The sequence below is a fragment of the Eulemur rufifrons genome, chromosome 23 (assembly GCF_041146395.1).
Source record: "Eulemur rufifrons isolate Redbay chromosome 23, OSU_ERuf_1, whole genome shotgun sequence".
NCBI lineage: Eukaryota > Metazoa > Chordata > Mammalia > Primates > Lemuridae > Eulemur > Eulemur rufifrons.
This window is the reverse complement of record NC_091005.1, coordinates 23,724,823-23,741,223: the sequence shown is the minus strand read 5'-3', so window position 1 is coordinate 23,741,223 and position 16,401 is coordinate 23,724,823. Positions and strand designations below refer to the sequence as shown.

At 41.3% G+C, this 16,401-nt stretch overlaps 1 protein-coding gene across 3 annotated transcripts in view; it reads left to right on the top strand.

The window, feature by feature from the left end:
- The window catches only part of MBTPS1 (membrane bound transcription factor peptidase, site 1), a 56,243-nt gene that overhangs the window by 13,988 nt on the left and 25,854 nt on the right, over positions 1-16,401 (top strand). For all 3 annotated transcript variants that reach the window (XM_069497922.1, XM_069497923.1, XM_069497925.1), the window contains 8 exons: positions 2,297-2,500; positions 3,968-4,078; positions 4,530-4,639; positions 5,971-6,087; positions 6,663-6,730; positions 10,891-10,993; positions 12,804-12,955; positions 16,181-16,342. In XM_069497922.1, coding sequence (XP_069354023.1) covers positions 2,297-2,500; positions 3,968-4,078; positions 4,530-4,639; positions 5,971-6,087; positions 6,663-6,730; positions 10,891-10,993; positions 12,804-12,955; positions 16,181-16,342 — 1,027 coding nt within the window. The remainder of the gene's footprint in view (positions 1-2,296; positions 2,501-3,967; positions 4,079-4,529; positions 4,640-5,970; positions 6,088-6,662; positions 6,731-10,890; positions 10,994-12,803; positions 12,956-16,180; positions 16,343-16,401) is intronic.

Sequence of the window (16,401 nt, the reverse complement as noted above, 5' to 3'; positions counted from 1 at the left end):
TCCTACTTCATTACAATTGGGCTTATCAAGATAAAGTTTATCCTCAAATAATAAATTGCATATTTATTACATGATATTTTCCAAAGTATATGTGTTATCAAAGGAAAGATTATTTTTCCTATTTATCATAAACTAGGTTAATAAATTACTGGTTCTATTATTATTTAGTATTTCTTTCATTGAAATGAAGTAGAAATAAAATTTTACTCTTCTTCCTTTGTCTTTCATATACTAGGCTTGAGAGCCTGTGAGGTTTTGCTGCATTTTTAAAAAAAAAAAACACACCAAGGAAAAGTTAACTATTTTACATAGTATGACAGGCCAGTTGTTGAGTCAGCTGTCTACTTCAGGTGTCTGACTTCTTCAGAGCCTTTTATGCCAGTCTAGATACTTTGTTATTCTTCTTAAAAAGCAGTAACACCCCAAAATGATTCAGGAAGATAAAAGCAAATCAAACTTGGTATAATTAGCCAAAGGTATACATTGTGCCATTTTACTTGACTTTATTTTTTTTTTATTTCATTTATCTTAAAGAACTCTAGAATGCTTTAGGAGACATGGAGATACCTAATTTTAGCACAAGAGTCATAGACCCTCCTGGGCTGGTGAGGGTGGGTATGCTTTCTACACCATCTGCACTGTGTTTGCCACAGGGCTGTGCCTGACACCCCCCTAAGGAGATACTTACCTATTGACATGCCTGTTGTTGGAATTAGCTATGACCTTGAGTAGTAAGCTCATTTTCATCTTTACGCTTCAATTTTTTTCATCCGTAAAATGGAGGTAATACTACTTACCTCACAGTTTTCGTGAAGATTTGAAGAAATAATGAATGTGAAGAGAGCTTAGCAGAGTGTTCAGGATGTTGTAAGTAATAAAATTATTGATAGAGGTTTTGCTTTATTTTGGGCTGAAACATATCTCACTCTGGAGCCCATCCATTTGGCTCTATCCCTTGGGCTGTAAGACAAAGCTAACCTCTTTTCCACAAGACCTTATTTAAAGATACTATGAAGGTATCTGTCTTTCTGATATATGAAGATACACAGGATATCCCCTTTGATGGTTTCTTCTCTCCAAGCTAACAATCTCCAGTTCCTTCAACAGTTACCCAGATGACATGATTTCAAGTCCCCTCACCATTTTAAGTGTTTTCCTTTGAATGCACTATAGTTTTCCTAAATTGTTCTTAAACTGTGAAGCCCTGAACTGAATATAATACCTCAGGTTTAGTCTGGTATGTTCAAGGTAAAGCAGAATAGATCCCTTCCTTGTTCTAAATGTTGTTCTTCAGTTAGTAACTCCAGTATTGTCTCATGCTATTGACTTAAAGATCAGAATCAACATGGCAATTTCGATGCAGAACAATTTCTGTTGGACTGTGCAAATAATTACTTAATGGAATTGACATGACTGTATATTTTTCTCAGTCCCTGTGCTTCCATGGGCGTAGCCTGGTAAGGATGGAATAAAAATGGTAGTAATTTGCTTTAGAAATAGAACTGCAGTAGTATTTTTCTTCTTAAAATGCCTTTGAAATATGATTTGTTCTTCATTATAACACAGACTTTGAAAGGTAAAGGGAAAACTCTTATGGTATTTCTTTTGCTTTTTTCCTCCATTTTTTTTAAAAATAAAGAGATTTACAGATAGTAAAATTCATCTTTTAGGAGTATAATTTGGCACATTTTGGCAAACATATCCACCAACAAAATCAAGATATAAAATAATTCCATTACCATCAGAAATTCCTCATCCCTGACTCCTTTGTATTTTGAAAGGTGAAATTCTAGCAGATAAGAATATTGACCAATATACAGTTTGAAAAAGGTCCTGTTGATGTTTGGCCAGAGATGTGTTCAGTGGGATAACATGGCTTTTTTCTGTCCCCGAAATCTATTAAAATGTCCAGTAAAAACTAAAACTTCATTATTGGTTAGGGGCCATTTTCTTCAACTTTTTTGCCCTTTCTGGTTCAGTGAGAACAAGTTACTGATGAAAAATCAAGTTTTTCTTTAGTTTTAGTATCACAATCAGCTTTATTTCCTCTCCGCCTTACCTTGGTTCAAAATTTTCAAGTAAAGAACTATTTGGGAATAATGTGAAAGTTAAATAATGTCGTATAATTATAATTACATTGAGAAAATTCTTCTAGAAAAAGGAGAAAATCCCACTTCCTTCAAATACGATTTCAAGAGCTCGTCATTACCGCATTTAGAATGTTTGTTTTGCCTGACAGATGTATTGTAGTTTGTTTTTCCTCTTCTGCTCTGACCTTTCTCTTTCTTGTCTCTAGCTGACCCCATAGTGCCCTGCAATGAAACCCGATGGAGCCAGAAGTGGCAGTCATCTCGTCCCCTGCGAAGAGCCAGTCTCTCCCTGGGCTCTGGCTTCTGGCACGCTACAGGGAGGCATTCGAGTAGACGGTTGCTGAGAGCCATTCCACGCCAGGTTGCGCAGACACTGCAGGCAGATGTGCTTTGGCAGATGGGATATACAGGTGTGTACTGTTCACTGGGTGTCCAGGGATTCCATCTGTGGGAGTGCCTAGTGCTGATGCTCTGCAGCCTTACACGTCTGTCCCCCTTACTGTTTCTTGAGCTGGACATAGTCATTTACCCGTCATCTTCTATTCCTGTTGTGCCAGGCATCTGTTTCTGTGGCTTTTCTAATTGTCACCATTATTTTTGTTACCATTTCTGATATTAGAAGGGGCAGATTATGGTCATTTCTCTTTTGTTGGCATATACACGAACACACGCAGCACTGCTTCACAGCCTGAGCTGGCTGGCAGTACTGAAAAGGCCTGTACTTTCCTAGGGAAAGAGATCAAATTCAAAGACGGCCACTTTGACATGGGCAATTTCATGAAAACTAGTTTATCACATGAGTTAAGTGCCCTGTATGCAGAATGACCAAGTAATTGACTGTCACATATGTCTAGGTATCTTTCCCCATGTCTCCTTGACTTAGAGACTCTTACTTTTCCTTTGATCTTAGCCCCCTGAAAATTTTTAACTCCTGGTGGACCGACATTTTATTATTAAAATGTTTGTCTCATCTTGGTTTTATCTTTTTAGAGTGAGAACTGCTTCACAAAACAAATTCTTTAATCATTAGAAAACCATTCTCCCAAAATCAAATTGTTTCCAGTTTTATTTGTGCTTTTTTAAAAAGCAGCAATAATTTTGATAGTTATCACTGTGTAATTATTTAACATAGTATTGATATGTAAACAGCTCTCATACCAGAAAGACATTAGCCTCTTTACATTGGTTAGCTGTTAAACAATACAAGTATCTTGTATTTTTTCTAGATGTATTCTAGAATTTCTTTATCTGGCAGGCCAATTGTATTTCACATTGGTACAGATGGTTTTTGGCCAGTATCTGAAATAGACTCATCATTACAGAAAAGTGCATGCTATCATGATTTTCCTTGAAATGTAGTTAATCCTACGTGTTGTTAATAGTACTGCTCTGCAGAGTTTGTTGTAGATTAGCAGCATTGAGTAAATTGCTGTCCTTGTCAAGAATAGGAACAGTGTCTCCTTCCCCCATTTGCCACGCTCTGCTCCAAGGAGCTGGGGGGATGGAGACATATAGTAACTTACCAGGGAAGATCAGTCATAGATGGCAGCCTACAGCCTGGAGGAGCCCTCTAGGAGTGGGCAAAGGTGTTCCATTCCTGAGTATTGGGAACAGTTGAGGAGGGTCCAGAGAGATTGTTTTTATCCTCAAATCTCGTTTAGCAGCAAATGATGGCATTTCTCCCACTATCCTTTCTTCTTAGTCTTGGCTCGGCTAGCTGACCCCTGGAGCATCTGACCTAACCTATTGCATTCTGGGCAGGCTTTGGCATGACATGTCATTTTCTGTGGGTCCCAGGAGGGAATGTATTTTACAGGTAAAAATCCAAAAAAGATGATTTCTCCAAACACAGTTACTTTCTTTCTTCTTGGAATAAGGTGCTAATGTAAGAGTTGCCGTTTTTGACACCGGGCTGAGCGAGAAGCATCCCCACTTCAAAAATGTGAAGGAGAGAACCAACTGGACCAACGAGCGAACCCTGGACGATGGTAGGTCTGTGTGGTGGTGAGAACATGGTGACGTACAGAGTTAGGACATCACTCCCATCCTCTCTGTTAGGTCTGTTTCTCTATGTGCTAATGATCCCACAGTCTGTGTCCAACTGTTATTCAGACAAACCCAAGTTATTGTGCCTTTTGTTATAACGGAAGCTTTTCTGAATATCTCAGAGGATGTTGGAAAATAGATTTGGTGGGGAGGGTGTTGTGGGGAGGATGGCTTGTGGAGGAGCAACTCTTTGTGTAGAGAAGAGTAGGTATGGCTAGACCTTCAAGTTGTGCTCATGTCAGGTGAGTTCTGAGTGAAGCGGCAGCAGAGATTCTCCATCCAGGACTCGGACCATGGAGTCTGTATGGAGGTGATGGTTTGGAGTGTTGCATTGTGGCCTACAATATCAACTGTGTTTAATGGGATTTTTTTTTTTCCCCTTATGGGCTACAGGGTTGGGCCATGGCACGTTTGTGGCAGGTGTGATAGCCAGTATGAGGGAATGCCAAGGATTTGCTCCAGATGCAGAACTTCATATTTTCAGGGTCTTTACCAATAATCAGGTAGGTGTTTTGAGGAGTTCTGAAACTTTTTACTAATTTTTACATTTCAATATCAATTCCTTAAAACACTGGACTATACACACCTGTTTAAAAGCAGCACACATCAGTGATGCTGAGCTACATTTTGTGCTCCTTGTGTACTGCACTGTCTCTCCACTGTCCCTTCTGCCCTCGACGTGGCTCTGTCCCTCTCCTAACACTCCCTTTGTTGCCCTAACTTGAACCCCAAGATGCTGCTCTGAGGCTTCTACGTACAGTGGTTTCCTTGATTTCCCATTTCTTCTTCACCTGCAGGTTTTCCCAGGGCCTCTGTGCCTCTGTGTCCTGTGTTTCCTTGGTAGAGTCATTGTATGTTTATGTATTTGCCTCCCTGTTTAGATTCCTGCCACCTTGGGGGTGGGGACTGTTTTATTTACCTTTGTGGTCCACACCTAGCGTCTTGTTGGGTAATGGGAATTTACAAGCTTTGTTCCCTCACTCTTCATTCGGAAACCATTTATAGAAAAAGGAGGATCCTAGTATTTATTTTTTAATTTAATTTTTGAGTAGGTAATACATAGCTCAAAAACATCAGAAGGCAATGCAGTAAGTCTCCCAACCCTGTCCTTATCTAGCAATTCTTACCTCACTTTCCCACGTCTCCCATGTGATATTGTTCTTAATTTCTTGCACCTTCTCCTAGAACTTCTTTTGCATATATAAACAAATATAAATATGTGGTCTTTTAAAAGCCTTTTAAAAACATAATTCTCAATCATTACATTGCTTCTCTACCTACTGTAAACTTAAGGTGATCTACAAACTAATATGACTTCTGTAAGGAAAGGAGGAAGAATTGAACATCAGAGAACTAATACTGTGAAATAACTGTTATTGCTGCCATTTATCCTTCAGTTTATTTAGGAATGAAGAATATTAGACAAAAACATACTACTTAAAAGCGCTTAACATTATACTGTTTAGGAGTGTTTGACTTAATAGAAGTGCCTTAGGATAAATCCTTTTCTAAGAGGGGCAGTTAGAAGTTTGGGGTTTTATCTAGGAAGGCATGCTGTAAGTGGAGAGCTGTACGTCACACCCGGAGAGGGAGGCTACCTGCAGAGCTCAGCTCCCTCTTCCGCGCATTCACCTCCAAGGACTTAGACTTTCTGGGTGTAGTATTTTATATTCCAGAGCATTGTTTGTACTTGGGATTTATTTCTGATTTTAAGTTAATCAAAAAATATTAAGAGAAATGCTTTATGCTTTTAAGAGTCTTAGAAATAAAAACTGTCCTAGCACTTTGAGACTTTTACTGAAACACTAAAAGGGCTGTTTTAACATTTAACTAGGTATCTTACACATCTTGGTTTTTGGACGCCTTCAACTATGCCATCTTGAAGAAGATTGATGTGCTGAACCTCAGCATTGGCGGTCCTGACTTCATGGATCATCCCTTTGTCGACAAGGTCAGTCGAGTCACTGCACACAGACGTAGTGTTTGGATGTCGGCTCCTGCTCTGTTGCAGCCCCAGCTTTGTGTCATTTCTAGTGTGCTGGTAGCTTTTTTGCCCAAGTGGTGGCAGCTTTGTGAGGACAAATGGTTAATGACATGAACTTTAATGGCTTGCATGTCATAAATTCAGTGAGTTAGAGGCCTGGGAAATAGGTGTTCATAAGGAGCACTTGGTGCCTTGTTGATTCTTTCTTACCTAAACATAAAGCCCCATGTTTTCCTGAAATGACTGGGAAGCCAGGAAAGCTAGTGTCTGCTCTGGGCTCTGCGTAGTCCTACCTTCGGAGTGTTGTCCTCTCTGGGCGTGGCAGTTGTCACACATCTTCACCTCTGTAATCATCCAGCGCTTTGTTTTTTTTTGAGACAGGGTCCTCTTCCGTCTCTAGTGCTTTATTTTGAGGAGGCTTTCCTTCTTCTTTAGGACTATTTTTAGAAGTTGTGGGATTTTTTTTTTTTTTTTGACAAATTACATGTGGATTGTTTAAAAGTGTTACACTTTGATTGAATAAATGCTTTCTGATTTTATAGGTGTGGGAGTTAACAGCTAACAATGTGATCATGGTTTCTGCGATTGGCAACGACGGACCTCTTTATGGGTGAGTAGCCTCAGCAGGGATGAGCCTAGGGATTGTTTTCCCCTCAAGTGGCTGGAAAATTATTGTCTGTCTGTGTGCCTGCCTGTGTATACCTGTTTATCTGCGTAAAGCTTTATATTATGCATGTTTTCATCATACAAAAAATAAAACGTATAGTGAACCCCCAAGTACTTACCACTTACTTCAGCAGTTGTCAGCCCATGGTCAGTCTTCTGTTTAATTTTTTTAAAACTGTGCTTGTAAATAGTAATAGTAATTTTTATTCTAACTATTTTTACCCCCCAAATCAATCAGGAAAGTAAATCTGTTAGAGAGAAATGGGTTCTGCAGTATTTATGAGACACATTCATTATTTTTAAGCACAGGCGATGAGGAGGCAGACAGGTGAGGTGCCTGCCTTTCTGGGAAAGATCAAGTGCAAACACAAGGAAACCAAAATAAGACAGGAGTGCTGGGGCCTCACAGACACACAGGTGGTGCTTTGGGAGTGGATGTGGGATCAGACAGGGCAGCAGGGAGGATGGTGGCCCAGAGGTGCACTTTTGTACCAGGCTGCTGTGGTGAATTTGAGCAGCGTGAGATGCAAAACATTTGTCATTCACAGCCAATTAACTTTTGTCTGGTTAGAGATCTCAGTTTTCTTTCTACCTGCAGCTCTGAATTTTTTTCTGTAGATGATGTATATAAATAATTACTTGTGCTGAAAGGTTTCTGTAGGAGGCTGTTTGTTACCCTCCTTTATTGAGTACCCAGGATGTGGGCAGTTTGGTACCGTGACAGAGGGTTTAAGGTAACCACCAAGAAAAAAGAAAATTACAGAGTATGTGCTCAGCGTGCCATGATACAGTAGAGAGAAAGGTGTGTGCGCCCACATACCCTGAGTGTGCTCGTCTGCGGCGCACACGGGGGGGATGTGTGTTTATGATGTGGGCACACTCTCTGCATCTTGCTGGGACATCCTGGAAGCACCTGCCAGGGAAAAGCAAGTTGTCTTGGGGATTAACTGAGTTTACGCAAATCATCCAGGGCGCAGTATGAGGCTAAATTATGTGAAGTTAATGTTTATATAGCTCAGAAAACATGAATGTTGGCAGTCACATGGTTCCAGCCTAATAGTTGGGTACATGATCCTGTCCCGTCGTAAGAGGTCCAGGGTTTGGATTTTGCCATGGCATCAGTGATGTATATTGTGATTCATAGATTTAAGGGGCCTAAACATACTCTAACTGTAGCCGTACCATGACAAACACAATTATTAAGTCATCTTGTCAGGTTTTCTGGTTTTCCCTTTCAAATGTGTCTCCCATTTCTGGTATTCCCACTCAAGGCTGGCACTCGTCAGTTCAGAGTCACCCAAGTGGTCAGTGTTTTCTAGGCTGCCTTTCTACCTTTAGTCTGTGCCCACCCCAGCTCTTCCAGCATGGACAGGGCTGGAACCAGATGTGGAAACAGACAGGTCCCACCTGCCACTTTCAGGCTGAGGGGGCTTCACTTCTCTGAGCCTCAGCTTCCTTGCCTGTCACAGAGGCATGGGACCTGCCCTCGTGACTGTGAGGATGAGGTTAGATAGTAGAGGGAAAGGACGGAGTACCGATGCTCTGTGTTAGCTGCTCTTTTTTCTTCCTTTTTTCTGTATTTCTACTGTTAAAACATGTATTCTAGCAATTCTCTATTCAAGAATCTGCAGTGGATTATTATTGCTTAATAAATCAAATTTTTCTTCTTGGTTTTCAAGGTCTTCAATATTCTAGGCTGGAATTGCAAACTTTTTCTGTAAAGGGTCAGCTAATAAACATTTTAGGCCTCGTGGGCCATGCGGTCTCCACTGCAACTACTCAGCCCTGCCACTGCTGTGCGAAAGCAGCCACGGGCGGCGTGTAAACGAGTGAGCATGGCTGGGTTTCAGTAAAACTGTGTTTACAAAAACGGGCCATGGTTTGCCAACTCTTGCTAGAATTCTCTTGGCTCAGTGCTATTTTCCACTACTCCATGCACATCTTCCTCAAATCTGGGCTTCCTGTCATGTTTCCAGTAGAAATTGTGTGTGTTTCAAGTCCCCTCTACCTGTCCCTACTGCTGATCCTCTGTTTCACACCTGTCTGGATTACCAGCTCTTTCACATGCTGTCCTGACTGCTTTGTCACACACCAGTCGCTCTTCTAAAACCCTGTGGCTTTTGTGGGCAGTTGCGCTTGATATTCTTATCAAAGAGTTGTGAATTTATAGTGTATTAGAGGAAAAAAACCTTGAGAGGAAAGCCCGTTTCTGCCTTGTGTGTATGCTCGTGGTGCCTCACACAGACCTAGACATCTGCCAGCTGTGTCTAGTAGTGACGGGAAATGGCATGTGATCATTGCAGCCCAGTCTGTGGCAGTTAGTGTTTTACTGCTTGGGTGTCCAGTAGGACTGCTCCCAGCGCTGGTCTCAGGGCAGTAACATGCTCACAGCAGCACCCCTGGAAATAAGGCCTGCATCCCCTGGCACCCCTTCCTGTGATCTCCTTCTCTGGGTCCCACACTCTTGACACTCAGACTTGTGGTGCCCGCAAGTCTGCAACTGTAGCTTCCTCTGTTTCAATACCAACGATGATTTATTTCCTAGCTCTTTGCTCTTGATGCTCTCTCTTATTTTTTAAGGGTTTAAAGTGCAGTAAGTATTATTGGGATTGACAAGTAGAGGGAGGATGGGGAGATGGCATTTTTTGGTCAACTTCAGTAGGTGTTTCTGTCAGTGACTTCTGTACTCTCTCCTCTGCTCCTTGAATTCATGGAAATTTGTAAATTTCTAGCATCAGCCACTAGAAAGTCACTTATTAGATCCTCTGAATGACCACTTGGCAGCATACTCGGGGCCAGTGAGCTGAGAGGGCAGTGCCACTGTTGATTCGGTGTAGTTTGGAATCCTTGGTTAAAAGCACATGCTCTAGAACTTCTTATTGTTATTTAATATCTCCTAAACCACTTGGAATCTGTTGTAGTTATTGAATGGTCAAAGAGTTCATTTTTTTTGTTGGTAGTGGAGCTATAATAGATACAGCTTAGAAATACAGATTAATAACGGATTGTTCCATACTTTCAAATAGTTCAACTTCATCTTGACTTTATAGTTTAAACATTTTCTTGTCATTATTCATTTCATTATAATTTCTTTGCAGATCTAGTGCACTTGTGGTATTGGAGAGAAGTGTATGGCTTTTTCCTTGCATCCCATGTCTTCCTCTAACGAGCTCAAGATTACAGGGTAATGGCCAGGCGCGGTGGCTCACGCCTGTAATCCTAGCACTCTGGGAGGCCGAGGTGGGCGGATCGTTTGAGCTCAGGAGTTCGAGACCAGCCTGAGCAAGAGCGAGACCCCATCTCTACTAAAAATAGAAAGAAATTATATGGACAGCTAAAAATATATATAGAAAAAATTAGCCGGGCATGGTGGTGCATGCCTGTAGTCCCAGCTACTCGGGAGGCTGAGACAGGAGGATCGCTTGAGCTCAGGAGTTTGAGGTTGCTGTGAGCTAGGCTGACGCCACGGCACTCATTCTAGCCTGGGCAACAGAGTGAGACTCTGTCTCAAAAAAAAAAAAAAAAAAAAAGATTACAGGGTAATGATAGTCATTCCCACAGTTCCCTGTGAGGAAGGGGGAACAGCACTGCAAAAGCTCAATTGAAAGCTTACGAAACTTCCCGCCCATAGTGGATGCAGATGTGTGGATATGGTTTCCTCGGAGAAGTATCTAAAGCTAGTTGGGGAGGTAAGATGGATATACTTGGAACAATTAGAAAGCGATGTAAGAATGTGTAATTAGCTGGTGAATTGTGATCATGTTAAGTCTTGTGATGTTCAAAGCAAGGGGAAATCCTCAAAGCTTTGAGTAGTGAGGAGAAAAGTGAGCCTGAAGCTGGGCCCAACTGTGATAACATTGACAAGGAGGAGGAGAAAGGAAGGGCTTTCCAGGTGAGAGGACATAATTTGAGCACAACACACAAGTGGCAGGGAACATGGTGTTTCACAGGACATCAGCGAGGAGCAGCAGTCTGTCAGAGTTGCACAAGTCTCCTCACACAAGAACCTAAGAAAGTCTTAGATTTTTATTGGAATATTTGACATATTTGAATTATTCATTTTAAGTTGTCTCTCTTCCTTTGTTTTTTTGTGACTCAATTTAGCACGCTGAATAACCCTGCTGATCAGATGGATGTGATTGGAGTAGGTGGCATTGACTTTGAAGATAACATCGCTCGCTTTTCTTCAAGGGGAATGACAACTTGGGTACGATTTGCTTTATTAGTCTCATGTGGCTAACGGAACCGTTTGTTCAAGAGTCTTGGGGTATATTTGTAAGTGCACGGATTGTAAGCTTGTAAGGCAGACCGGCCTTCATATTCATGGGTTGAGCCAGAGCTTTGGGTGCTGGCCCTGCCATGAGGACAGGAGAGCTGCCCCTCGACATCTGCTGCTTCACTGGCCAGTCCAGAGCCACTCAGAGCACCGGCCGATTCTAGGTGGTGTTTCCCAGTTCTTGTGATGTATTTCTGAGTAACTCACTTTTTGGGTGAATTCGATTCCTGCCCACTTGTCCTAACTAGTAGTAAGATAAGCAGTCCTCCTTAATGCTAGGTGAGATGATTTTTTGGTTTTGGCCTTAAGAAGTGGGAGAAGACATTGAGAACAGCTTAGTATCAATTCCACCAACACAGAAATAATTATATTTAGCTGGACAAAATTGAAATAACTCCACAAGTTAATAACTCAGCTGCTTGGGGTTTATTTATGCTACTAATTCACCCTCCTTTACCCATCAAAACAAAGTTTGATTCAAAATGAGATGTTCAGCGGAGTAGTACGCAGTTCTTTTACTGAGTGGGTGAGGGGAGCACCTGCCCCTGGCGTTCTTCTGGGACAGACCATCTCTTGGTACTCTGACTTGACATGAGCCAAGCTTGGAGGTCTTGGGGAAGTCCCCAGAAAGAGTCACACTTCCTGGGAACACTGTGGGCCTGCCTTGCCCACCCCCGCAGCACTTTATGGGATAGTCTTCCACTTGCACCTTAGTACCATGCCAGTGTCAGCGCCCCCAGGGGTCCATGCCTCACACACCGGATGCCTCCTCCTAGAGCTGACGAACTGACTTGATGCCATGGTCTGGTAGTCCCCACTCTTAGGTGAAAGTCAGTCCCAGGACTGTGCCGTGTGTCCTTTCATCTGCGCTCCCTCAGCATGTTCTTTGTGTTAAATACCAGGAAACAATGCGTCTACCAGTTTATGTCTCTATCTCCCTGTGTAAGCACTTCCACTGCACTGTGATGTGGTGGTGTGTCCTTGGCCTTCATCAAGAGCTTGTTTTTAATGGCATTTTGAGAAATGTTCCTCAGTCATCCACGGAGCCGCAAATGCAGATCTCTTCACTCACACATTCCTGTATGGTTGGTTGTCAGGAAAGAAAGACTTTTCACTCCAAATTGGTATACATTTTTTCCAGTGTAATCTGAGACCCTATTGTACTTTTCATTTTGCCCTAATTTCTAGGAAGCTTGAGAGAGTACTTAGTTAAAATCTTATCCCAAGTTAGTTGTACAGTTATCTTGATCATTGTAAATGGTTTCTTACTTTATTTTTGACAACAGTTTGAAACATCCAGTCATACCATGTCCTTTTTTCCTTGTAAAGAAATATGTTTGAGTTTTTTTCTAATTTTTAATTTTAATTTTCTAATTTCTTGAACATATTTCTGATTTTTAATTTATCTAGAGATAAATTACTTTCTAGTTTTTGGTCTTGTTGATAAGTCAATATCTGATTTCTAGTTTTGCCTGTTAGCAAAATTAAAATATTTATTTTTAATTGCTTTATGCCCTTATTATATTGGTTATTATAAAACATACTAAAAATAGTTTTATTTTCTGCATTATCTAAACTTGTTTTTTGTATTGCAGTGAATTTCAGACTAAAACCAGTACCTTCCTAAAGTTACACCATTTTTAAATAACCCGTATTTCTTTTCTGGTTTTATCCACTCATAACTGCACGTGGCTGGGTACCAATGTATGCACTGTAGAAACCGAGCTGCTTTTATTCCCAGGAACTACCAGGAGGCTACGGTCGGGTGAAACCTGATGTCGTCACCTATGGTGCCGGAGTGCGGGGTTCTGGTGTGAAAGGGGGGTGCCGGGCCCTCTCGGGGACCAGCGTTGCCTCTCCAGTGGTTGCAGGCGCTGTCACCTTGTTAGTGAGGTGAGTGTTGCTTGGCAGAGACCAGCAGCTTTCGTGTCAGGACAGGACCACTCGGTGCCAGCACAGCAGGATTGAGTCGTGCTTCTGCCCCTGACTAGATTAGAGAATTTAGGCACATCATGACCTTGATCTCTATTTCTTCACGTCTACAAAAGAGGTAGGAGTCCCTTCTTTTATAGTTAGATGACATGTATGTGAACACACTTTGTAAAGTAAACCATAAAGCACTATACAAGGGCAAAATATCTGTTACTTTTTTGTGTGTTCTGTATTTTTTAAAAATATGCTGTTTATGTGCTAGAACTGTGCTTTTTAAAATTTTTTTTAAATTTTATTTATTTATTTATTTTGAGATGGGGTCTCATTCTGTTGCCCAGGCTGGAGTGCAGTAACATCATCATAGCTCACTGCAACCAACCTCAAACTCCTGGACTCAAGTGATCCTCTTGCCTCATCCTCTCAAGTAGCTGGGACTGCAGGCACGTGCTGCCACGCCCAGTTAATTTTTTCTGTTTTTTGGGAGTGATGGGGTCTCACTCTTGCTCAGGCTGATCTCAAACTCCTGGCCTCAAGCAATCCTCCTGCCTCGGCCTCCCAAAGTGCTAGGATTATAGGCATGAGCCACTGCACCCAGCCAGAACTGTGCTTTTTATATTCAAACAAGAATATATATTGGGCAGGAAACAAAAAGTAAGATATTTCTCTGCCATATCCCCATTTCCTGTGGGAATCACGTTGTTTTTTTTTTAATTCTTATTTCAGCATATTGTGGGGGTACAAAAGTTTAGGTTACATATATTGCTCTTCTCCCCCCCCCCCCCCCCCCGTCAGAGCTTCAAATGTGTCCATCCCCTAGACAGTGCACATCGCACTCATTATGTATGTGTACACCCATCCCCTCCCCCACCCACATCTGCCCGACACCCGATCAATGTTAGGGAATCATGTTTTTTTAAAAAAGTAAATTTTATTATGGATATGTAAGGTATACAACATGATGCTGTGGGATACATATGGCTAGAAAAAGGTTATTATAGTGAAGCAGATTAACATATTCGTCTTCTTACATGGTTAACCATTTTGTTGTTGTTTGTGTGGCAATGACTCACCTTTTAATGTGCTCTGTTAGCTAAGAATGTCAAACCGATCAGAGACTAACAGTCACTACTCCTCTTTGTGTCATTGAATCTCATATACAGTCGGAATGGAGTTTAGTGATCGGCCCTTAATCTTGCAGATAATGAAACTGGAAGAAAGTTCTCAAAGTTGGGAGACTGAAATTGAAGCTCACTTGCTCTTTTAGTTGGATGGGCCATGTTTCCTTATTCTGAATTATTAAAATATGTCTTTGGGGCTAGCATTTATTTTGTGACTGTTTTTTCCCCCCACAATAAATCTTAATTTTTCTATCTAGATGAGGTTTTAGAAGAGCTCTTATGTTGTGATAACACTTAAAGCTCTGCATATTTGAAAGTTATTAAATATGTTCTAATTTAAAAATTAGATTAAAATAGGTAACTCATATTCAAATTTTTTGTTTAAAATTGTGTTCAGAAGTAAATTGAATGTTGATTTTAGCTTCTAAAGCCTGAGATGATTTTGTTAGTAATCCTTGATAAAGGTAGTAGATATCTACCTCTTTCCTGCTTTCCGTATCCTTTTCTTACATCAGAGCCAAATTCTTGAAACTGTTGACGTTGGCCAGAGAAATTTTTGGAGATTAACCATATGCTTGCTAGAAACATTGTCTTTCTCTTTCAGTTGTTTTCCTCTCCCCCATGTTACGTAAAGTGAAGAACAAAAGAAAGGGAAGGTGGATGATGGGTTACCTGTTTCATTTGAGCTTTTGTAGTTGCCAAGTGGAGACAGTTCAGCTAGGGCTCCTGTTTCCAATCTTGCTGATTCTGGAAACAGAAAATACTGGTTCATTTCTCCCACTTGCAGTGGTTGTTAGCAGGAAATGAAGGTTCCAGCTCTACCCTTGAGCCTGTCGAATCTCCTTACTGTTAATAAGTGGGAAGATGAGGAGGTTGTGTTTTCCATTCCCAGTGGCATCTCTAAGTACAGATATTGTCAGCAACAAGGAAACTTTTCACTCTCCTCATCTTCCTGCAGCAGATAAAAATGCAATTGTGATCATTCAGGAATACTTTTGTGACTTGACAATAGCTCATAATAGATGCTGAGCAACAAAGGAGGGCTTCCTGAGCTTCCAACTTTACAATACTCTGAAAGGAAATGGAACCTAACCTTTGGTTTTGCTTTATAGGCAGGAAGAAGGGGAAGATTGTTGACTTATAGCTTTTAGCAGTTCTTTTATTCTGTCATTAAGAATTAATCCTACTTTATCTCCTCTTACTTCTCCTTATATCAGATTTCCCATTTAGAAAACCTGCCTAGACTCCGAGACCAACCACCATCATATAAAAATATTTAGGAACTTAGGAGAGTAAGTTTTCCTTTTTTGCTTACTGATTTTTTCCCCCTCAATTTAGGGGTTAAAATTTACTTGCATATGTAATACATAGATTCACAAAAATGAATGTTTTAATGCTACTGTTACCTAAGTACCCAGTTAGGTAGAGCTGTATGTTAAAATTTGCTCAGATAACATTCTGATGGTGAAACTCTAAAGATGGCCTTAGGTCTGCAATGTTCTAAAAGGTGTTATCCACCAGGGCGATGCCTCCAATATGGAAACAAAAAGGCAACAGTTAGCTAGAGGCAGTGGTCTCCATGCAGACCCCGTGCCTCCTGCCCATCCTGCGGTGTGGTCCCTCCCCAGGATTCATCTGTGCTCCTTTTCTTCTCCCCAGCCAGGTGGTGTCCTGCAGTGTCTTCTCCTTCTGTCCAATGGGCTTCCCCTTCTCTGAGGAGCCAGTACCTCTTATATATTCTTGCCTTCTGCAACCTGTGTGATTCAGTTTAGTTGAATTATCAGAAAAATGTGTGTTACTGGTAAATTTAGTATAAACAGGCACTAGCCTGTAAGTGACTTCAAAAAAGCCTTATAGAAGTTGGTTGCTAAGTAATTGGTCCTAAGGCAAGTACAGAAATGAGTAGATGCTCATTCTCATCTTACGTGGGCTCAACCAAAGAAGCTCCTGTTAGATACAGAACTAGACTGAAGGCCACATGTTTGCATGTTGGTAAGTTAGGGATAAATAATCTGTTTTTCATTCTTTTGCTGAAAGGAAATGAGCAAATGCTTCATTTTCCCCCCAGCACAGTCCAGAAACGTGAGCTGGTGAATCCTGCCAGCATGAAGCAGGCCCTCATCGCATCAGCCCGGAGGCTTCCTGGTGTCAACATGTTTGAGCAAGGCCATGGCAAACTTGATCTGCTCAGAGCCTATCAGATCCTCAACAGCTACAAACCACAGGCAAGGTCAGTATGCTGTACCTCTAAGTAGGCCTTTCTCTTCTTTACTGGGCTCTTGGGGGTGC